Source organism: Protopterus annectens, chromosome 12.part0, assembly GCF_019279795.1.
Source record: "Protopterus annectens isolate FY-2018-M chromosome 12.part0, PAN1.0, whole genome shotgun sequence".
In the NCBI taxonomy this organism is placed as follows: Eukaryota; Metazoa; Chordata; order Ceratodontiformes; family Protopteridae; genus Protopterus; species Protopterus annectens.
Window position 1 is genome coordinate 502,032,119 of NC_056746.1, and position 21,109 is coordinate 502,053,227.

Here is a 21,109-nt window from a genome sequence, read left to right on the forward strand (position 1 = left end):
AGTTTTTTTTTTCAAAAGTCTATGAATACGGCACCGGTACGTTTTCCTTGTTCCGTGTTGCTGTACACGTGCTCAATGACAGAATAAATGGCTGTAATGGTACTGTAATCTGGATGAAATCCATGTTGCCAATTAGAAAGAATATAATAGATTTTAATGTATCCCAATATTTAGGATAGGTCAGAAGTAAGAAGCTGAGCTACGAAAGGAAGTTTTGGGTAAAGGCAAGACTGAAGCACGTTGAAAGAAAGAGAGGACTTTAGGAGGTGAAAGTAAGGCTAAATAGGTATGTTAAAGGATTAAGAAATCCCTTCCAACCTACCCAGTACCCGGTGGTTTGAACACTGGCTCTAGATGATTAAGTGACACCGCAATCCCATGTGTAAAAATGGGAGAAAGAGGTTGCAGATCGATTGTAACAGCATGAGAACATTAGGAAGAAGAAAAATATGAAATTTTGCCAGGTCATGGCAGAAAAAATAGCCATTATGGTCCAGCCCTCATGCTCCATTTCTAAATAAACAATGCCTATCTTTGTGCACTTCTGCATTCTGCTCCAGAACACCCTAAATGGTGCCAGATACCCACTGGTCTAACCCATATAGTTCTTAAATAATCTCATTCACTTCTCATCTCTGAATTCTGCCTCCAGAGTATTCTAAATGGTACTGATGCTCACTGGTCCAACCCACATATCCAGTTATTAAACATTAACCCCCATCTTTTCATATCTCTAAATTTTGCCGCAGAATATTGTAAATGGTACTCATGGCCTGCTTGTTTACTTCCCTGTTATTATATACTGCATTATTCATACTGTGTGTATTCTGTTCAGGCAATCACAAAGGTGCACTAGTGAGGCATAGGCCATTTACCAGCGCAACCTAGGAAAACTTATTTTTAAAAACAATGATGAAAACTGGACAAAGCAATACACCAAGAATTAAATGAAATAAGCACCACGGGACATTGCTTCAAACATAAAAGATATCTGCAAGAATAAGAATGAAATCAGTTAACTCTCCAGAGCACAGCAGATCTTAACTGACTACTGAACTTCTCATATTATACTACCTGCTGTGGTAAAAGTCACAAAAATCTACATTTTTAAATAATTGTTCATTCTCTGTTCTAACTGAACTGAATGCTTTATTGAAGTAAAATGTTTTATCTGAAATGGAGAACATCTGGTTTACTCCACTTGAGGCTTTTACTGTATTTTCTCCAACAGATTTGTGTATATGAACAGATGGAGTTCCTTTATTCACTCAATGTTATATGAAGACATGGAGATCCTCTAGTCATTCTCTTCAGTGTTTCTCATGTAGCCAAGTACCATTTTATTCCTGATGATGCACTGCATTTTACATTGTCCTAACTATCCAACTGGGCAGTCTCAAGAATAATAATTAATACTCATAGCCGGCTTTAGGTACCAGTGAACCCTGGTAGTCACTTGGGGCCCCCTGTTCCTGGGGGGTTCCCAACCACAGCAATTACCTTTATATTTTGTAACATGTCTGTCAACAAAAGCTAATACAGCAATATTGTATATTTAATCAACCAAGTGGGCAATAACTTTTATGTATATCTCCTTTGAAATTCAAAGATATCTATGATTATAGTAACAGTGTTTTATCAAGTTACAGGGTTCACAATTCCATTAAATATTTTACCACTGACATGATGCCTCAGGCTTAATTAAACCCATTGGTGGACATTATCTCCACTAAAACTAAAAACATAGCCAGCTTTAGGTACCAGCAATATTTATGACTGTGTGGGAGCCCCACAAAAGCTGTTGCTGTTTGGGGAAAAATGTATTAATTTCCAAATGATGCTCCTTAACCTGAACAGGGCTGTGATACGGCCCTGTTAGGGATAAAGCTGATAAAAAATGAGGAAGCTAAGCACTAGAGAGATCAGCAGCACAGAGTGACTGATCTCAGTGGAAACCTTGGATTTTAAGAAGAGCTGATGCTTCCAATCTTGGATGGTTTTCTATTTCAGGGAGTTTTATAAATATGTTAAAACATCAGATACTATTACTCTCAACTTCTTTGCTGAACACTTTACCACAATGCCAAAAATAAAAGCAGAATAAAGCCGCATGTTTTAAATATTACTCTAATTCATTTAAAAAGTTAATAGAATAACACCATTTACATTGATATGCATGTATAAGTGTAAAACTTTGATATCCAGATTTACTGACTGCAATCCTGAATGATTTTCTGGCAAATCAAACTTTTTAAGAGGGACAGAGCAAAATCAAGGAAGGTCTGTGAAATCAGGGACAATAACATGTATACATTGCTCATCAGTCAGGTAAATTAAAGTGACTTACCCCTGCTGCTGTTTGATGACTGCTAAACAGCAATCATTGATCTGGTGTGGCAGTACCAATGTTGTACAGTGTATTGCTACTTGCTGAAATTAGCACACAATTATTATTGCAATGACTTATGTTTGTGTGTCTATGTATGGGTAAAATATATCACTCATTGTTATCTGTGAACACACCCATTAATGCCAGGAGACATACATTATTCTTCTGGGTATCAGTAAAAAAATGCAGCTAGCAAGTAATTATATTTCAAAAGTAAGGCATAAAATACATCATAGACCATTCAGACACTTAGATCTTCTAGGAGTTTGGTGCCCCCCAGTCCCCACATTGTATAAATGGAAACAAGGGGCTCCCTTAATCATCTCTGACTGTGTGGAGGGCCCACAAAAGCTGTTGCTGATTGGGGAAGACTGGGGGGAAAAATTATTAATTTCTGATTACGCTGTTTAACCTGAACAAGGCTGCAATATGACCCTGTTAGGATAAAACTGATAATGGCCTCTGCTGTCAAACGTACCCATTCTAAAACCAGCCCTGCTCAGATGTGTGTATACAGAAAGCTACTCTAGGTTATATGTGTGGGTGGTAGGGATTGTGTGGTTATTACTTCTATAATTTTCTTCAGAGTCAAACCTTAGAGGTGTGCACAGGAGGTCATTATAGGCTGTGGTTGAGGACACTGCTATCATTATTTCTTTTACTTACCTCATAGATCTCAGAGGTGTACAGAGAAAGTTACCATAGCTTGGGTAGGGGCAGTGTACTGTCGAGGAACAACTAACATTATCGTCATCATTATTTTTCAGTGTCCTCACAATCACACATCAGACACATATACAAGTGGTTGCCTTTGGGGGTTAGGGGTGAGTGCTGAGGAGGCATGCTGTGTATATGCATGTCAGAAGTCACTTGAAATACATGACTGTGGCAATTTGAACCTTGGCTTTCATCCCAATTTAACACCAAACAGATGCATAGGCAGGGATTGTCTTTTTTTTTGGGGGGGGGGGGCAGAAGTATTGCCATATAGGACCTATGTATCCTCTCAACAGTTGTCTTGTCAGTTTATTCTGAGCTACTATTTTGTCATCTTTGAAGATTAAGCCTTGGGTACATCTTATGTCTTCCTTGAAAAAAAAAAACAATAAGACAGACATCCTTTTCTTTCTCGTTATTTTTGTTTACTCTACCTTTGGTTTAAAAGGATGAGAAAATGGTGTAAAATGCATCCCAGACTTGGGCCCTGGCTTATTTGGGTTGTTTCCTAAATGGCTAAATGGTTATTACTGTGCTGACTTGGTCAGGAAAGGTGTGTTGAAAGGATAGGTTCATAGGTAGGTACTAGGCTATCGACCCTAGGGCCCATACAAGCCTAGCCAAAAAATGCACCCTGGCTTTCGCCACCCAAGAAAATTATTTTCCTGTGCCCCTGTCGAGCAGAGCCACAGAAGTGATCCCCGGGGTGAATTTCCCATTTCCCATCCAATCATCAAGATTTTTCTTGAAGAGTGCTAATGAAGAGCTCTGTTTGACATAGATAGGTAGTCTGTTCCAGAGTATGGGAAGTCTCTGGGGCAGGAATCTATCCCTCCAGCATGTTCTGTTTATTGTGGTGACAAGGTTTAGGTCCCTAGAGAGTGTAGCTCGAAGGGATTGGGATTTCTTTAAGTGGACCATGTCCAACAGCTCTGGGTTTGACATAGCTTTGTATGTTAGGCAGAGATCGCCCCTGAGTAGGCGATATGCGATGGAGTAAAGCTGTAGTTTTTTTAGACGGTCTGCATAGGGCATCTGTTTGAGGCCAGTAATCCTCTTTGTGAGGTATTTCTGTGGTCTTTCCAGTTGTTGTAGAGGTCTTGTGAGGTACATACCAAAAGGGGCGTTGTACTCTATAATGGGTCTAATGAGTGATGAGTACAGAGAAACAATGACCTCTTTTTTTCTGGATGAGAATCCTTTTGTGATGAGATGAGCCACATAGAAGGATTTCCTTCCTGACCACTGTGGTGATGTGATTATCAAAGGAGAGACTACTGTCCACCTGTGTCCCAAGGTCTCATCACATTTTCGGCATTAAGTACACTACCAGCTATGTGGTAGTTCATGGGTACAGAGTTTTTACCAAAGGGGATGACAATACACCTTTTTGGCATTGAGCTTCAGGCCATGGCTTTGACACCAGGTATCTGTCTCAGTGAGGCCCTTTTGTAGTTTGTCCACATCGTTAGCAGTTTCGATTATGGCTCCTAGTTTGCAGTCATCTGCAAACTTTGCTAGCCAAAGACCTTCTGTGTTGGCCTGCACTTCAGAGAAGTAGATACCAAACAGGAGAGGACCCAGGACTGAACCCTGTGGTACTCCACTTGTCACTGGTTTGATGTCGGATTTGGAATCCGCTACTTTCACAGTGTGGGTTCTGTCCGTGAGCCAGTTGGCAACCCATCTTGTGACATAGGAATTTATAACTAGTTTAGTCAGCTTGTCTATAATTCCAGAGTGGGGGGTGGTGTCGAAAGCCTTGGCGAGATCTAGATAAGCTGTGTGAACCATTTAACCCTCATCTATGGCTTTGGTGACTGCTTCAAAGAAGTCAATCAGGTTTAGGAGACATGATCTGCCTTTTACAAATCCAAACTGGGTAGGGTCCAGAGTTTGGATATTACCAATGTCTTTGTTTAGGAGTTCCACAATGATACGTTCCATGGCCTTGCAGACCAGGCTCATCAGGCTAATGGGATGGTAGTTCCCGGTGTCTGTCGTGGCTCCCCCTTTGTGGAGTGGGATAACAGTCGCGGTGCGCCATTCAGTGGGTACAAAGCCTGAGGTGAGTCTATGATTGAACATGGTACTTAGGTAGGGTGCCAGTTCATTCTGTAGTTCGTGTAGAACGCAACCTGGGATATTGTCAGGTCCCATGGATGCTGTGTTCTTGGCTTTGGAGAGTGTGTTTTTTACCTGTGCAGCCGTGATTATAGGAACTTTGCATTCTTCCGGTATAGAGATGGGCCCTCTAGGGGGTGAGAGGGGGTAAAGTTAGCACTGAACCTATCTGCTAGGATGTTGGCAATATCAGTTGGTTCTGTATATTTAGCGCCATTGTGCTGTAACTCAGAGCAGATCTGAGTGTTCCCATTTAGATTCTTGACATAGCTATAGAATGCTTTGTGGTTGTCTTTAGAGTCAGTGGCAATTTTGTTTTCGTAACTAGCTTTGGAGGATTTTATGAGGGATCTCAGCTTCTCACTGAGGTTGACCAGGGAGTTCCTCCAGTCATGTAATGGATGTAAGGAAAACTGAACCAGAACAGCAATAGTGAATTATGTGTTGGGGGGGGGGCTTGTCATTTCACTTAAGTCCAGACCTGTATATAGAGTTGCTGCAATGTATGATTGTTGCAACTAAATGCTAGTAACTGTAAATGTCCCTTTGTGAGATAAGCCAACATTGTGTGGTACACAGGCCTGTTGAAATACAAAAGTACTGTGGCTACAGGTCAGTCTGTGTGTACGACTCCTAAAAGTTTGCAGCATGAACTAAAAGGTTGCTTAGGAGGGGTGGCAGGGCTAGGGTGATACTTACGTGGCTAGGGGACCCCCAACTTGACATTTGCTGGGGGCCCCCAAAATGCTAACACCAGCCCTGTTAATATTTCAGTTCAGAGATCACTGTGCTCAATACAAAGGTAACAGGACCAACCTCCTTGTTTAGGAAACTCAGCAATAATTACTTGCCTTGTGACCAATATAAAAGAATACTACTACAATAGTTGGAACCATACCTCTCAACCTCTAAGCACAAGAAATATGGACAAAGAAACAAATAATGGGGGGGCCCAAAAATCAGGGGCAAATTTTAAATATTACTTTTATAAACTGAAAAAGTTAATAACAGGTTTTAAGTCTGAAATTCAAATTTAGTTATTATTTAGTGATGTAAATCCTCAGGGGGTGGCCACGGTGGTGCAGCGGTTAGTGTTGCCACCTCATAGCAAGAGATTCCCTGGTTCGATTCTCGGCTGGGGTGCCTTCTGTGTGGAGTCTGCATGTCCTCCCTGTGGTCACATGGGTTTTCTCCGGCTGCTCCGGTTTCCTCCCACATCCCAAAGACATGCAGTAGGTGGATTGGACACTCTAAATTGCCCCTAGGTGTGAGTGCGTGCCTTCTGTGGAAGGTTGGGCACCGGGCTGGCAACTCGACACTGTAAAAACTCCACTGCCAATCATGAGCAGACAGATGATCTGCTGTGGCAACCCCTAACCAGGAAAAGCCGAAAGAAGAAGTTAGTGATGTCAATCCTCAGTTATTTCATTTACCAAAAAATGACAAATGTTATAAGGAACAGACCAAAAATATAAACTGAACAGGTGAGAGGTATGATTGGAAAGCTTTCCATCACTCCAAGCATTTTTTACATTTAGACAATGAGTTATCATTTCTTATACTGAATTTCATTTGCTAGTACTAACAAACTCTTCAGTGATTTAAATCCTCACTTGTTTGCCAGAAAACCACAAATTTTATAAGGAATAGACTAAAAATATGAAACAAAAATCTGGAAAGTTGAGAAGTATGGTTGCAACCCTTTCCAAAACAACCAGCATTTTTCACACTTTGCCACCGAGTTACCATTTCTAATACTGAATTTCATTTGTCAGTCCTAACAAACTCTTGAAGTGGTCCAGTGGCTTTCTCATTCCCTCCTTTTCTTCTTGGTTTTTCCATGATTCTTGAAACTGGTTTGGGCATTTGCCTCTTAACTCTCATTTCCTTTGCTCAAGAATCATCATGACCATAAGTCTCAACTTCTTTGGTAAAGAATCATGAACAAAAGCAAAAATAATAAGAGGCAAATGCCCACAATCACTCTGCTCAAGATCATAGAAAAAATAGTGACAGGCAAAGGCTCTTAAAACGCTAAAACAACTAATTTTGCATCAGCGACACTCTGATCGTCTGTAACTCTCAGGGACTTACCCTAAAATTATGAGGAACAGGGCAAAACATGAGGTAAAATCATCAATCAGAATCAAAGGCAGACTATGATATGATATATTCATGCATTATATATGTATATACACCAACCCTTCCTTTCGATGTATACTGCGAAAACAAAAACGTGGTCAGGTCGTCACACTGACAGCTCTTAAAATAAGATCTGCAATTCTTAGATTTATACATAAAGAAAGATATTCCCAAACTCATACACTACAATCATAGAAGAAAGAATAGCTCAGCACAATTAGAGATTTACACCGCAACTTGGGTAGAAACAGACTAGCTAGACACTGTACTGCAAAGTATCATGCTGGTTATCAAACAGTCCTTCCACCATTTTTTGTTAAAATTAACTTAAGTGGTGTTTACTACAATTTTCGAATGGAATGTCATTAGGCAGGCAGTGTACCAACAAAGCTACAATTACATCACTCACGTTATAATAAAAACAGAATACATTGACTACTGTTGGTTGAAGTTCAAACCGACATTTCACTTTTGTATATACGTAAATTTAGCACAGTTTGGAGAACCAGTTTTGTAAAAAAAAAATCACAAACATTCTTAATGCCATGCACCATCAGCTAGCCTCTGCTGACAGTGTATATCACACAGACACAGTAACAAAACAGTACTTCAAACATCACTCACCACAGAAACGGACCAGGAATCAAGAAAGTGAAGTACTGCGGAAAAGCGTATTGCTAAGCAACGCTGAAAGACCTCACTCTGCAGCAAGTAGTCAGTTTGTTCCACGCGTTTGTCTCGTCTGGTAAATCTGTAATTTCATTGGTGTCCTAAATGCCAATCTAAAGTACAACCGTGGTGGACAACTAACCACGGTGCTTATTGTACCTCGTAAAATGATGCTACTTCTAGTTTACATATTGCCGGGGTTTGTAATGCCACGTTGCTTGGATTGAGATTCTGAGTTTGGGCTGGGCTCACAGGGAAAGCGACTGTATTGTGGAAGGAGGGCGGGAGCGGAGAATCTCACGGCTCAAAGAGGTTTTTGAATAAACAGAAAAGCCAGCTGCAACCATGTTAACGGATAGCATAGTGGAGGAGTTTGAAATTAAAGAAGATGAGCTGTGGTGCGACCAGCAGGACTTGGAACATGGTGAGTGCGGAGCGAGCATCCGGCGGTGCGGTCGGGTAGGGTGTCAGGGTGCTGCTTTTTGTGTCTGTTATTGCTTGTGCTAATCTTCCTTTTAATGCAGTTTGTGGGAGTCACTCGCTTTGGCTGCAGGAAATGCAATGCATAACGTTTCAGAAAAGTTTAGAGTGTAAAGATGCGGTGATGCTGAAGTAGTCACCCCCGAATTAGGCTCAGAATTCCCCACATGCAATGCATATTTCCAACTGTATGGTACGAGGTAAGGCAGTGTTATTTCTTATATTGTTCTTTGAGACTATTCCAGAATAGGTTTACATTCCATGAATGTTACTTTGTTTTTGTGACTTCTGTTTTGTTTTCAGTAATGGTAAATGTAGCTGTCCTTGTGTGGCCAATGATTTTTTTTTGTTTAAGAATTTGCTTACTGTTTATTTGTGTTGATCCGAAATGCACATGAAAACGGTGAGCATAACTTGGTGCAAATAAAAGCAATTGGCACGGCATTCTAAAATGCACACCGCCACTTAGTTGATTTGAGGTGTGGTACAAACTTCTTTGTCTGTTTTTCAGAATGGTTTTGTATGCGTGTAAAAACTTAAGTGATGTGCTTTGTGGAAGACCCTGTAAAAGAAACACTTGTGGGTGTTGGGGGTCGGAATGTGAACCCATCCCTTGGTGGTTGCCTGCAGTGTTTGTGTTTTAATTAGAAAATGTGTCAAGGCTCCCATACTTGCCTCAAGTAGCAGAGACTTCAAAGCTGTACAAGACTGTGTATCCAAGACACGGCCGCTGGCTAGTATTTAATTATGGACAGAGTTTTGATTCGTTAAATGTTTTGTCCAGGTTTTTGACAATCTGGTACTTTTCTCTTGCAAGCTGCGTTTAGAGCTGTATAAGATACTGCATGCAGATATTGGGGCATGTTTTAGTTTATTTCTAAGCTAGTCTGGTTTTGGCATCTTGCATCCCTCGTTTTTCTTTTTCTGTTTGACTGCAGCATCAGTTACTTTAGCAGCGAGTAAAATGGATGGTGCATGTGGCGAGAAAGAAAAAAAACTATATTATACTCGTAAACGGGAATTGAAACTTGTTTCACAGCTGGTTGTACTTGTTCGGGAAACGGACGCATAATGTCCTTCCTCTATTCGTTTTCAACACTAAACACTCCCATGATGCATGTTTGGTTTATTTGTTGACATTTTGATACCGGGAAACACAAGTGCCCTTTGGAGAGAGAAGCTCCAATGTGTCATAATTAATCTAGTCATATTAACAGTAACAAATTTTATAACGCAGGTTAAGTGATTTGGTGTTTTAAGGTATAAGACAGGTGATGAAGAGTGTTAGCTGTCCCAGATGAGGAGCAGGAAAGGACGCAAAGTCAGGAGTAGGATTACCACCTGTCTCTCTTTGCGAGGGACAGTCCCACTTTGGGCAGTTGTGTCCTGCATGAAAAAAAACTAAAAAATGGCAAATGTCCTGAGATTTTAAGACTGAATATACTTATCTTTTCTGTCTGAAACACAAAAATATTTGAAATAGCATAAGTATCTCAAATGCTACAAAAATAAGCTGTTATTTTGGCAAAAAAGTGAAGTTCGGTCCTTTTTCACTGGCCGTGAGTAGGTTTTGTCCTGCAAAATTTCACGTTTCTACAGAAAATGTCACACTTTGTGCATTTTGAAAAGGTGGCAACCCTAGTCAGGAGGGAGAGAGGAAGTATTTTTTTGGTAATAGTTCGAAAGGTGCCTAATAAGATGTCAAAATGTGTGCAGGGCAAAACATACCCCTGGCCAGTGCAAGGGACAGAACTTCAAATATTCTACGAAATAGTATGTGTTTCAGATACAAAATTTCTTTTATACAAAAGAAATGTATTGGTAATATAACAATATAACCGATGTATTTTGAATCTCAGGAGATTTGCCCTTTTTTTTTTTTTTTTTTTTGCAGGACACAACTGCCGAAAGTGGGACTGTCCCTTGCAAAGAGGGACAGGTGTTAACCCTAGATAGACGTAACTGATATAAAAGTTTTATTCCAAGTTCTAGCTACACTATTGGAATAGAATGACCCTAGCATCCTTTTGTGGTTTGCAGACTGTAAGCAGTTTTTTTGACAGAAGGGAACAGTTTGGAAGATTGTATTGGAATAGAGTCCCAATTGCTGGGCGGGCAGATGGGGTATGGATGATTTTATGGGTTAAGGTGGGCTTAGTATAAGGTGTTTTTAGTGCTAAACAGAGGTGGGTCTGGTAAGGTTTGAAAGCGAATCTAGCACTGTTCAAGTTTAGAACTAAGTGAGGCTTGGGTTGGATGTGATAAGGGCTCCATATGGGAGAGAGGTTAAGGGGTAGTTAGTTAACTTGGCAGGGTCTGTAAGGAATTTATTTGCTTTGTGTAGGTTGCCTAGATTTTGATATGTTTTCTTGGTATTATTGTGGATATGTGAAACAAATCTTCAGATTGTCATGCCAAGTAGTTTTGTATGTGATGTAACTTCAGTCATGGTATTTCATTCATCCTCGACCCCTGTTCTCATTTTGCACATGGGGTCAGGGTGTCACTTCCCTACTGACTATCATCTCGAGCCAAGGTTTACACCGCCAGGTGGCTAGCCCTGCCACAGTAGTTCATCTGCACCACTTACTCGCACGCACATACTCTCCTATGACTGATAACAGTTTTAAAATTCCAGTGAAATGAAATACAATTCTTAAACAAGGCAAATTGTTCATAAAGAGGGTTGCGTACACAGTCAATTATGTAAGGAAAAACTTTAAAAACAATTTTTCCCCACGGAAATTGGATTTTGGAAAAGAGAAGTAACTTATTTTGAGGGGATTTAGTAGCTGATGGATTGTACTGTAGTCAGCTTTCAACAGAGTTGAAGGCTTCTTGAGCATTTCTCTTAAAATGTATTGGGTTGTCGGAAATGCACATGTGGGTAGAATCATCAGAGTATTGTATGAGGGAAGTTTGCTGAGAGGATTTATGTAAATTGTTGGTGAATATATTGAAGAGTAGGAGGCTAAGAATGGAGCCCTATGGCATACCACTACTGACGGGAAGGGAGAAAGTGGATAGCCATTTTAAGCATGTCAGTCAGTTAAGTAGTTAAACCATAGTAGTAGTGATAACCCGAGGGAAGACAGTTGGTAGAGGAATTTTTGCTTTGTTAATAGTATCTGTGAAACTTGGTAAGGCCGTGGTAGTGCTGTGGGCAGGACTAAAACCTCGCTCCGTGGGAGTCTGGAGCTTTTTCCTGAAGAATGTTGCTTGTGAATGCACTTCTCCAGAATTTTGAATTCCCCTTTATGAAGGGGTGTGATGAAGAATTTTTCCATAGAGAAGGAATGTATGATTCCTTCATCTGTTGTAGAGGAGACGCAGGATAGGCAATGGAACTGGCAGCCAGCTTGATGTATCCTGCCAGGAGATGATCTACTGAAGGAGTAGAGTATTTCAGTTTAAGAAGCTGTGATTTGATGTAGGTTGTTGGGATGGGTTTGGGGGTGAAATAGGGAGGGTTTGCTGTCTGCAGAGAGGGCATGTCGGGTTTGTTGGGTGGAAATTGTTCTTAAGCATGATTAGAAGTGGTGGAAGTTCCAGTGTGGAGTATGTTATAAGGCCAGAAACGTTTAGGGCTAGAAGACTAAGTAAGAAGTAATGGGTTACTGAAATATACTTTTTTGTCTGGGATAAATGGAAGTATGGTTAAGTAGTTTTAAAATGATGTAGGTTTTGAGGGGATCTATATTTTTAACCATTCATAGGTTCATACTAGGCTATCTGCCCAAGGGCATTTATAAGCCTAGCCCATAGTTATGTGGCTTTCGCCACCCCTTTAGTTTGAGTAAAAACTATGCCTATCATTTTTCTGTGCCTCTGTCAAGCAGTGACACTGAAGTAATCCCTGGGGTATATCTGTGATCTCCCATCCATTGGTCAAGATTCCTCTTGAACAAGGCCAGTGAGGTGCTCTGCCTCACATGTACCGGGATTTTGTTCCACAGCATAGGGAGTCTCTGGGTGATGAATCTGTCCCTCCAGCACGTTCTATTTATAACCGTGTCAAGGCTCAAGTCTCCCGCCCTTGTGATTCTGAGGGATCTAGATTTTTTGAGGTGAAGCATATTCATCAAATCTGGGTTTGACATGGCCTTATATGTCAGGCACAGGTCACCTCTGAGCAAGCGGTATGAGACTGAATAGAGCTGGAGTTCTTTCAGTCGGGCAGCATAAGACATATTTTTGAGACCCTTTATCCTTTTGGTGAGGAACTTTTGGGGCCTTTCAAGCTGCAGCAGGTGTCTGGTCAGATACATTCCAAACGGGGCATTGTACTCAATCATAGGTCTAATGAGTGATGAGTACAGGGGGACGATGACCTCCCTTGATCTAGATGTGAATCCCTTCATGATCAGGTGGGCGATATAGAAGGTTTTCCTAACTACTTTAGCAACATGAGTGTCAAACGAAAGGCTACTGTCAACTTGGGTCCCCAGATCCCTGATGACTTTTTCTGTGCTCAGTGGATTGCCACCTATATGGTAGCTAGGGGTAACCGTGTTTTTCCCGAAGGGTATGACTATGCATTTTTTGGCGTTTAACTTCAGGCCATGGCTCTGGCACCAGTTATCCGTTTCTGTGAGGCCCTTCTGGAGGATATGTGTGTCAGATGTGTTTTCGACTGTAGCGCCCAGTTTGCAGTCATCTGCAAACTTTGTCAGCCATAACCCTCCTGTGTTTGCTTGTACTTCAGAAAAGTAGATGCCGAACAAGAGTGGACCCAGGACTGAGCCCTGTGGGACACCACTTGTGACAGGCTTTGAGTCTGACATGGCTCCAGCAACTCTGACCCTGTGGGTTCTGTCACTTAGCCAGTTTGCAACCCATCTTGTGATGTATGGGTTTACATTCAAGCTGATGAGTTTTTCGATGATACCTGAGTGGGGTATTGTGTCGAAGGCCTTTGCCAGGTCGAGGTAGGCTGTATGGACTGCCTTTCCCTCATCAATGGCCTTGGTGACTGTCTCGAAAAAGTCAACCAAGTTTAAGAGGCAGGATCTGCCTTTGACAAAGCCAAACTGGGTTGGATCTAAAGTCTGCAAGTTCCCTATGTCTTTATTTATGAGTTCCATTATGATCCTCTCCATGGCTTTGCAGATAAGGCTCGTCAAGCTAATGGGGCAGTAATTTCCAGGGTCTGTGGAGGCACCGCCCTTATGAAGTGGGACCACAGTCGCCGTGCGCCATTCCTTGGGTACGTATCCTGAGGTGAGGCTAAGATTAAACAGCTGTCCTAACTGTGGGTTTAATTCCTCGTTGAGTTCATGAAGCACACAGCCGGGAACACCATCCGGTCCCATGGATGCTGTGTTTTTTGCCTTAGTGAGGGCAGTTCTCACCTGGGCGTTGGAGATGTTTGGGGGGCTACAATCCTCTGGAATAGATATCTCTCCTTTTGGGGGGGGGGGAGAAGTTTGCACTGAACCGGTCAGCCAGTATGTTAGCAATGTGTGTAGGTTCAGTAATTTTCACATCATTTTGAACTAATTCTGAGCATATCTGGGAGTTTCCTCCTAGGTTTCTAACATAGCTAAAGAAGGCCTTATGATTGTCTTTAGAGGCGATTTTTCTCAAATTTGCCTTGGATGATTTTATGAGAGCTCTTAGTTTTTTACTTATAATGATCAAAGGTGTCTTACCTTTCAAGGATTTTGCTCTATCTTGTAGTAGCTTCCTCCTTTTGTTGTAGAGCTTGTTTATGGCTGGGGTCCACCAGACTGGACGCTTGCCTTTGGTACAGAGAGTCTTAGTTTTGTTTGGGATTGCCTGATCCATGCAGTCCTGTAGGTGCTGGTAGAAGGCATTTGTAAGTGATTCAGCGGTTTGAGTAATGTTTACCACTGGCTCAGGGGCCTTAAAGGAGACCACACTGGTTTTTAGAAGTGTGAAGTCGGCTTTTGAGAAGTTTTTCACTGTGGTCTTTTTTATTTCAGGTGGGGGCGGGATGAGGACCTCCAGCGAGATTAGTTTATGATCTGATCTCACCAGTGAGGGGTATACTTCCGGTGTTGAACATTTTGATCCCATGTTCGTGATGATGAGATAAAGTATGTTTTCTCCTCTTGTGGGGATGGTGACTAGTTGTTCCATGGCATTTGAGTTTATGAACTCCAGGAATCTTTGGGTTAGAGTGTTCGGGCTTGAGTAGTGTTCCCAGTCTATATTGGGGTAGTTGAAGTCACCTAATATGATGGTGTTTGGAGATACATTTATCCCCTCCAATGTTTTCAGGAAGGCCATGTGAGGTTCCTGAGTTTGAGAGGGTGGCCTGTAACATGCTACAAATTGCAGAGCAGTCTTGCCTATGGTTAATTGCACCTGGATGGTCTCCGATGCATCGTGCGTTGCCACCAACCTTGAGGTGTGGGTGTCCTTTATGAATATGGACACCCCCCCTCCTTTCTTGGTGTTGTCCGGATTTTGGGGCCGGAACGCATGATATGAGGTGAAACCTGTTAGTGCTGGGGTGCTCTCAGGAGCCTTGAACCAGGTTTCTGTCACAGCACAGACATCGATGTTCTCCATATTGAGAAGGGCCTCGTGCATGCATCTTGAGAGTGAGACTTCTGGCATTGAGCAGCATTACCCTTAGTTTTTTTCCTTTTTGGTGTTCTAGGGTGGTAGGTTTAGAATTTGAGCCTTGCCTAAAAAAGGCACTATGAGGGTGGCAAGAGCCTTTGCCAATATCCGGAAGCCCAGGGGTGACAGGTGCAAGCCGTCCCTTGCGAAGCAGCGTGGCTTGTCCAGCATGTCATCCCAGGCAGACAGACATTGGATCCCCTTTGAATGACACCAGAATTTAAGCCAATTATTAAAGCTGATCATCTTATCACTGTATTGTGGCATCATTCTAGGTGAAGGTAGGATACTGCTCAAGGTCAGGGTCATACCTGCCTGGGCTACATAATCAGAGAGCTCCTCTATGTCCCTTTTCATGTAGTCCAAGGAGGTACGTCTCTGGTCGTTGACACCAGCGTGGACAATGACTGAGTTGTACTTGTACCTGCTGTTGAGAGACCTGAGTACTTGCGTTATGTGGCGGATTCTAGCGCCCGACAGGCAGCTTACTGTGACCTTCTCCTTGCTCAGTCTGGTGAGCGGGACGTCAGTGTGTCTGACTATGGAATCACCAATGACAAGTGTGTCTGGCATTTTGTTTGGCCTTAAGGGCTGTGACTGTTTGACACTCTGACTGTGTGGTCTATGTGTTGCATGTGTTGGGTCATGAGGTGGTAGTTGTTTGGGTGTCTGCTTTGGTGGCCTCTGCTGTTTTGGTAAATTTTTGATCAGAGCCTCCGAGTATGTCTTTGTGTGAGTATGTGTATGATTAAGCCGTATCTCTTTCATACATTAGGTACCTGCTTTGAGTGGATAACCAAGAAGTGTGGTTATTCTTTATTCTTTTTGTTCTAGTTGAGAGTCGGAGTGTTGGAGGGGCTTTCAGGAAAAGTGAGTTAAATTTGTGTATACCATAGCTGAGCGGAATATTTTTCAGGGTAGAAAAGTTTAAAGAGCTTGGGTTACAGAAAGTTTTAAATGTTTGATATAATGAGTACTGATCTGTTTGCATATATAGGGTGGTGATTACTGAGGGCGTCACTGGGGATGTGGTTAATGCATTCGGACACCAATATCCAGTCAAGAATTGAGCCACTGTTTGAGATATTGGTAATGTGTGGGGGAGGAAATTTTGTTGAGTCCATCCAAAGAGGTTTAGGCTATTTGATGAATGTTTTGAGGAGATAATCTGCCAGTCAAAATTAACATCAACTAGAAGTATCTTTTCATTTTGTATGTGAGATCCAGTTTGGGGTGTTTTTTCAAGGGTTGTAGCATTGTTACCTGAAAGAATATAGTTACTTATTGTTATTTAGATAATCCTGATTTTAATGCTGTTTGTTTGAGGAACAGTGTAAAACAAAAACAAGAACCGCTGTGTTAAGGTGTGTGTGTGTGGGGGGGGGGGGGGGGGTCAGGAAAAATGTAGTAGCTGCCAATTTTTATTGAAGTCACTACATCCTTGTTTCTTTTCGCCTGGGATGGTCCATATTCAGTAGTAGCTGCCAATTTTTATTGGTCACCCCCCCCCCCCCCCCCAGTTTCAAGGAGGTTGGTTCAAGATACACCATGGGAAAATGCAAGGCTGCTTATCCACTTGTCTGTTTATCTTAAAAGTGGCAAGAGTGATGCTCTGCTGAACATGTAATGGAAGCTTGTGCCATTGGGAAATGAATCCAGCAGTGAGTCTCCATTATCTGTTCACTAGATATTTGAGGAACCATGTTTTCTGTAAAAGAGCAGGGGGTCCAAAGAGTGGAAATATTACAGTTCCCATAGGAGTATGTGAGAAACTTGAGTATAGTCAGAGGACTAACCGTCTATCCTGATTTGAGGCCACTGATCTTTTTAGTTGGGAATCTCCAAGACCATTTTAAGCTGAACAATAAGTACATGCAAAAAGGGTCATTTTATTTAATGCACAGTGTGACGAGATTCATATCCTTATCCTTTTAAAAAACTGTTTTTAGGAACATGCTGTGTCTTGGAAAAGTTTAGGTTAACACAACTCCATTTTTCAGAACTTTCTTTTTGAACAGTTAATTCCATAGGGAGATGTTCTCTAGCCACATAGGTGGTGGGCATAGTATAGGAGTAATTCTTGGAAAGGAAACCAGTCCATCTCGGAATATTCATAGTTGTCTTTGGGATGTGCAAAGGATCTGGAGATCCACCAGAAATCCTTGTATATGGGGAATGCATACATATAGTATGCAAATGCTGTCCAGGGTGCAACTGCACCTTTAATGCAGCTAGAGCTTTTTAAAGCTGAATATAGTTTGTCATTCCTCTTCAGTAAGAAGTCCTAGCAGTATTCTTTCCATAAAGCTGGATTTACCTGTTAATTCTTAATGCCCATTTATGTAGTCTCCTGATAATTGGTCAGGGGTACTATTATAGTTTTGGGGGGGGGGTGCAGTTGCACATACTGTACAGCAAGCAATGAAGGGTACAGCAAGAAAGTATAGTATTCAGACATGTCGTGTAAATTGCAGTAGGCATAGTTTTTTGCCAAAGAAATTGCTGCTCTTGGATGCCTAGCTGTGTCAAGTGCAGGATGTTAACCTGTGTACAGGATGTCTACACAGTGTCACAACTGTACTTGTAATAGTGCTTCCATTTTGTGATTATAATAATAGTAGTATATCCGTTTTCTAATCGGTGTTTTGCTTCCCACGCTCTATATATGAAATCTTTGGAAAAGGCTTCCGGTAGATGTGTTAAGGTAATTGGACTTAAAAGCATCATCACTGAGAGACTTCTAACCACACAACAAAACTCCTGCATTTATTTTTCCCTTCAAAACTCCTGCATTTATTTTTCTCTTCAAAACTCCTGCATTTATTTTTCCCTTCAAAACTCCTGCATTTATTTTTCCCTTCAAAACTCCTGCATTTATTTTCTTCAAAACTCCTGCATTTATTTTTCCCTTCAAAACTCCTGCATTTATTTTTCCCTTCAAAACTCCTGCATTTATTTTTCCCTTCAAAACTCCTGCATTTATTTTTCCCTTCAAAACTCCTGCATTTATTTTTCCCTTCAAGGTGAATGAAACATGTGATTGTATTATTTTGCTCTCTGTAGCACTCTGATGTTCTGTTTATAACTTGCAGATTATGTAGTCAGCAGCACTTAAAACATGGTCGGAGGAGTTTGAAACCAAGGTTGGAATTGAAATTTTCTTTTTCACTGTATGCTGCAACAATGTTAGCATACATGCATGCTTTCAGCTGACTATATGGTCTCATTAAGATTTAAATTTTTAAACTGAAGCAAACTACTGGTAGAAGTTTTGTAGTCTTGTTCCTGCTACGTAGAAGTATAGACTGTAGTGGAAACGCTCTGAACTAAGATGTAGTAGTATTCTAAATATTTCATGGTAACTTGGTGCTAAAGAGGTCAAGGCAAAGACGAATGGTAGGAAGTGATTTCATTTTGGTTGCTACAGTAAAGTATAATAGCAGTGTTAAGTATTTAAAATATTTGCTAGTTGGTGTTTTAAGAAGCATTGTTTGTTGTGGGAACACAGCCGTAACTATTCAGTGTGATGACTGCTGTGTGCTTGAATGCACTCCTGTCTACATAATTGAGATACTTTTGGAGAGAAAAAAAAAACTCCCGAGTCAACTTATGAGATCTTGGTATAAGAGCCAGTATCAGCCATCTTGGTAGAGGTGATGGCCACTGGATGGTGGGTGTGACCCAACTTTTTGAAACAAAAGCCTTTAACTGCCAGCTTGTATTCGTAATTTACAAGTAGAATTCCTAGGTTTAGAGTTCTGTGTTCTTAATGAAGCTAGTCTAATGTGTAAAGCAAAGCATGTTTCATGGTATGCTATCTATGACAGTAGTAGGGGGTTGGGCAGACAACGTAGTAAGAGTGGATGCATTTCTGTTCCAAGAGTGCTACCAGCATGCTCCAGGAGCACATCAAGTAAATTATTAGATAAGACGTGACATATTGACAAGCTTATATCCTTGATGTTGAGCTTGCCCGGACTTTTGGGTTACCTACACTTTGTGTATTTATTAGTCAGGCTTGGGCATGCCCTTTGTTGGACACTTAAAAGATGTGTAGGCATTACATAGCTATATGTTTTCATAGTAAGGCGATTTTGCTTTTCTCAGTTCAGTACCCTCACAAGTAGTAACCTTCATGGGTATGTCTACTTCCTACTGCTGTTTTTGACAAAAATGCAACAGTTGAGGCTGTGCTTGTGGGATGCATTTCTTTGGAATCTTGTACATACCATACGTAGTGTATTATATGTCCATGTAAAGAACATGGCGTTACTGTGGTTTAAACTTAGAACATTGCGTTAGTGTGGTTTGGACTAATCCTGTCATTTTTTCTTGTTTTCGAACCGTCTTTTATTTTAGCAGCTGCTTTTCCCACTAGTCGGAGATGGTCTTTTTTAGGCATTGTTAGAAATTTGGGCTTAGAAGAGCTTAACCAGATGACATTACTTTATCCGTGTGTGTAGGTTGGTAATGCTCTTTTTCTTTCTTTTTTTTTCTTTTTGGCCCACTGGGCATGGTCCTCTGTCTTCTCTTCCGGTTCCTAGCTCCAGAAGTTGACCTCTTGCCCCTTTTGTGCAGGTTCCTTTAAATGGAGAGGCATGTGTGTGCATACAGTCCAATGTCAGAATGCAAGTTGCATTTCCCTTGTTTCAAAATTAATGAAACCAAGAGAGCACCTCTCTCCCACTCTGTTTGCAGGTATTGTTTTTCCCTTTATTGTGCCAGAGATCAGTTTCATTTTATGAACATTCTAGGAGTTGCACAGGCAGGTTATCTTCTTTTGATATTTGTGCTTTTATGTTGTGGTCTGTTGGTATCTCTCCCACTGTGCTGCATTATTTAGGAGTACTTGTTGGGTTGTTTGCTTCTAGGCAAGACGACACAACCTGAAGTGTGTGTGTGTGTGTGTGTGTGTGTGTGTGTGTGTGTGGTGTGTGTTTGGGGAGGAGAGACAGCCTAAAATGTATGTATGTTGGTGGGGTGGAGATACCAATACCTGATACTTTTTGCTTTTTATTGCACTGCAATTGCACTGCAAAGTGTTGCACACTTCCACTTTGTAAAGAGTGAGAATGACTGGGTATAGTTTTTGTGTCCTAACTGACTTGTCTAGATCTGTGGTAAGACACAAAGGTGAAAGAAGGCATTGTGTCCTTGCTGCATTTGGGCAGCACACAAGCACCCTAGATCATTTCAAAGCTGCTTATAAAATTGACTTGATGCCATCAATATATAAAATACAGCAGTATTAGTTGGTTACCAGTTGATGCCAGTGGGCATAAGTATCTCATTGTGAGTAACGTAGGATCATCATATTGTTGTTTCAGTTAGAAGCTCTCTAATCCTCAGTGAAAGCAGTTCTTTCCTTTTCTTGCATTCCTGTTTTCTGCACCATAAAGGACTGGAACGTTCCCTATGGAACATCTGCCATGAAATATCCAAGTTTCAAAATTCTGCTACTTGCAGGAGATAACTTTGATATTTTTTTAGCAGTTTGATATCCAAGTGGGCCATAGCCTCATGTTGTAGTTGGAGGAAGCCTGCTGCATAAAGGAAGCTGAAGGACATCCAACTCTGTTCTAGGATTGGCAGTTATACTGCTAACAGATGAAATGAGTGCTTTTGTGGATGGGTAAAGTACCCTTAAAAGCCCAAAAATGAGGCATGAGAGCATAATGTGAATCTCTGTATGCTATTGACAGTGCCTCCCCAGTGATAAATCTGGAGTGTAAACATGTTGCACCTGTATAACATCTGTAAATTGGCATAGTTACATGTATACACTTTAACCATGGGGCCGGGAAGGGAGCCTATCCTGTGCCGGTTCTTTTCATTATAGCATCTGTCAGACTGCACTGTGCTCCTAGTAAGGAGCTGCAGTGATATACAAATGGTTGAGAGAGGGGAGAGAGTAGCAAGCCATGTACACTGTGCTCCCAGTACTGATTGAATGGTCTACAGCATGCCATGCATAGCACCCCAAGTAAGTCCTGCAAA

At 41.4% G+C, this 21,109-nt stretch overlaps 2 protein-coding genes across 6 annotated transcripts in view; one reads left to right on the plus strand and one right to left on the minus strand.

Moving 5' to 3' along the window:
- LOC122816668 (transmembrane protein 180-like) overlaps nt 1-8,088 on the minus strand; it is a 588,132-nt gene extending 580,044 nt beyond the window's left edge. For both annotated transcript variants that reach the window (XM_044089623.1, XM_044089624.1), the window contains exon 1: nt 7,997-8,088. The gene's annotated coding sequence lies outside the window, so the exon portion shown is untranslated. The remainder of the gene's footprint in view (nt 1-7,996) is intronic.
- Nucleotides 8,089-8,233: 145 nt separating this feature from the next.
- CDR2 (cerebellar degeneration related protein 2) overlaps nt 8,234-21,109 on the plus strand; it is a 104,470-nt gene continuing 91,594 nt past the window's right edge. For 2 of the 4 annotated variants that reach the window (XM_044089625.1, XR_006367091.1), the window contains exon 1: nt 8,237-8,465. In XM_044089625.1, coding sequence (XP_043945560.1) covers nt 8,387-8,465 — 79 coding nt within the window. In that variant the 5' untranslated portion in view covers nt 8,237-8,386. Of the gene's footprint in view, nt 8,466-8,600; nt 8,722-21,109 lie in introns of those variants that run through there. The other 2 variants (XM_044089627.1, XM_044089626.1) reach the window with 2 other exon arrangements.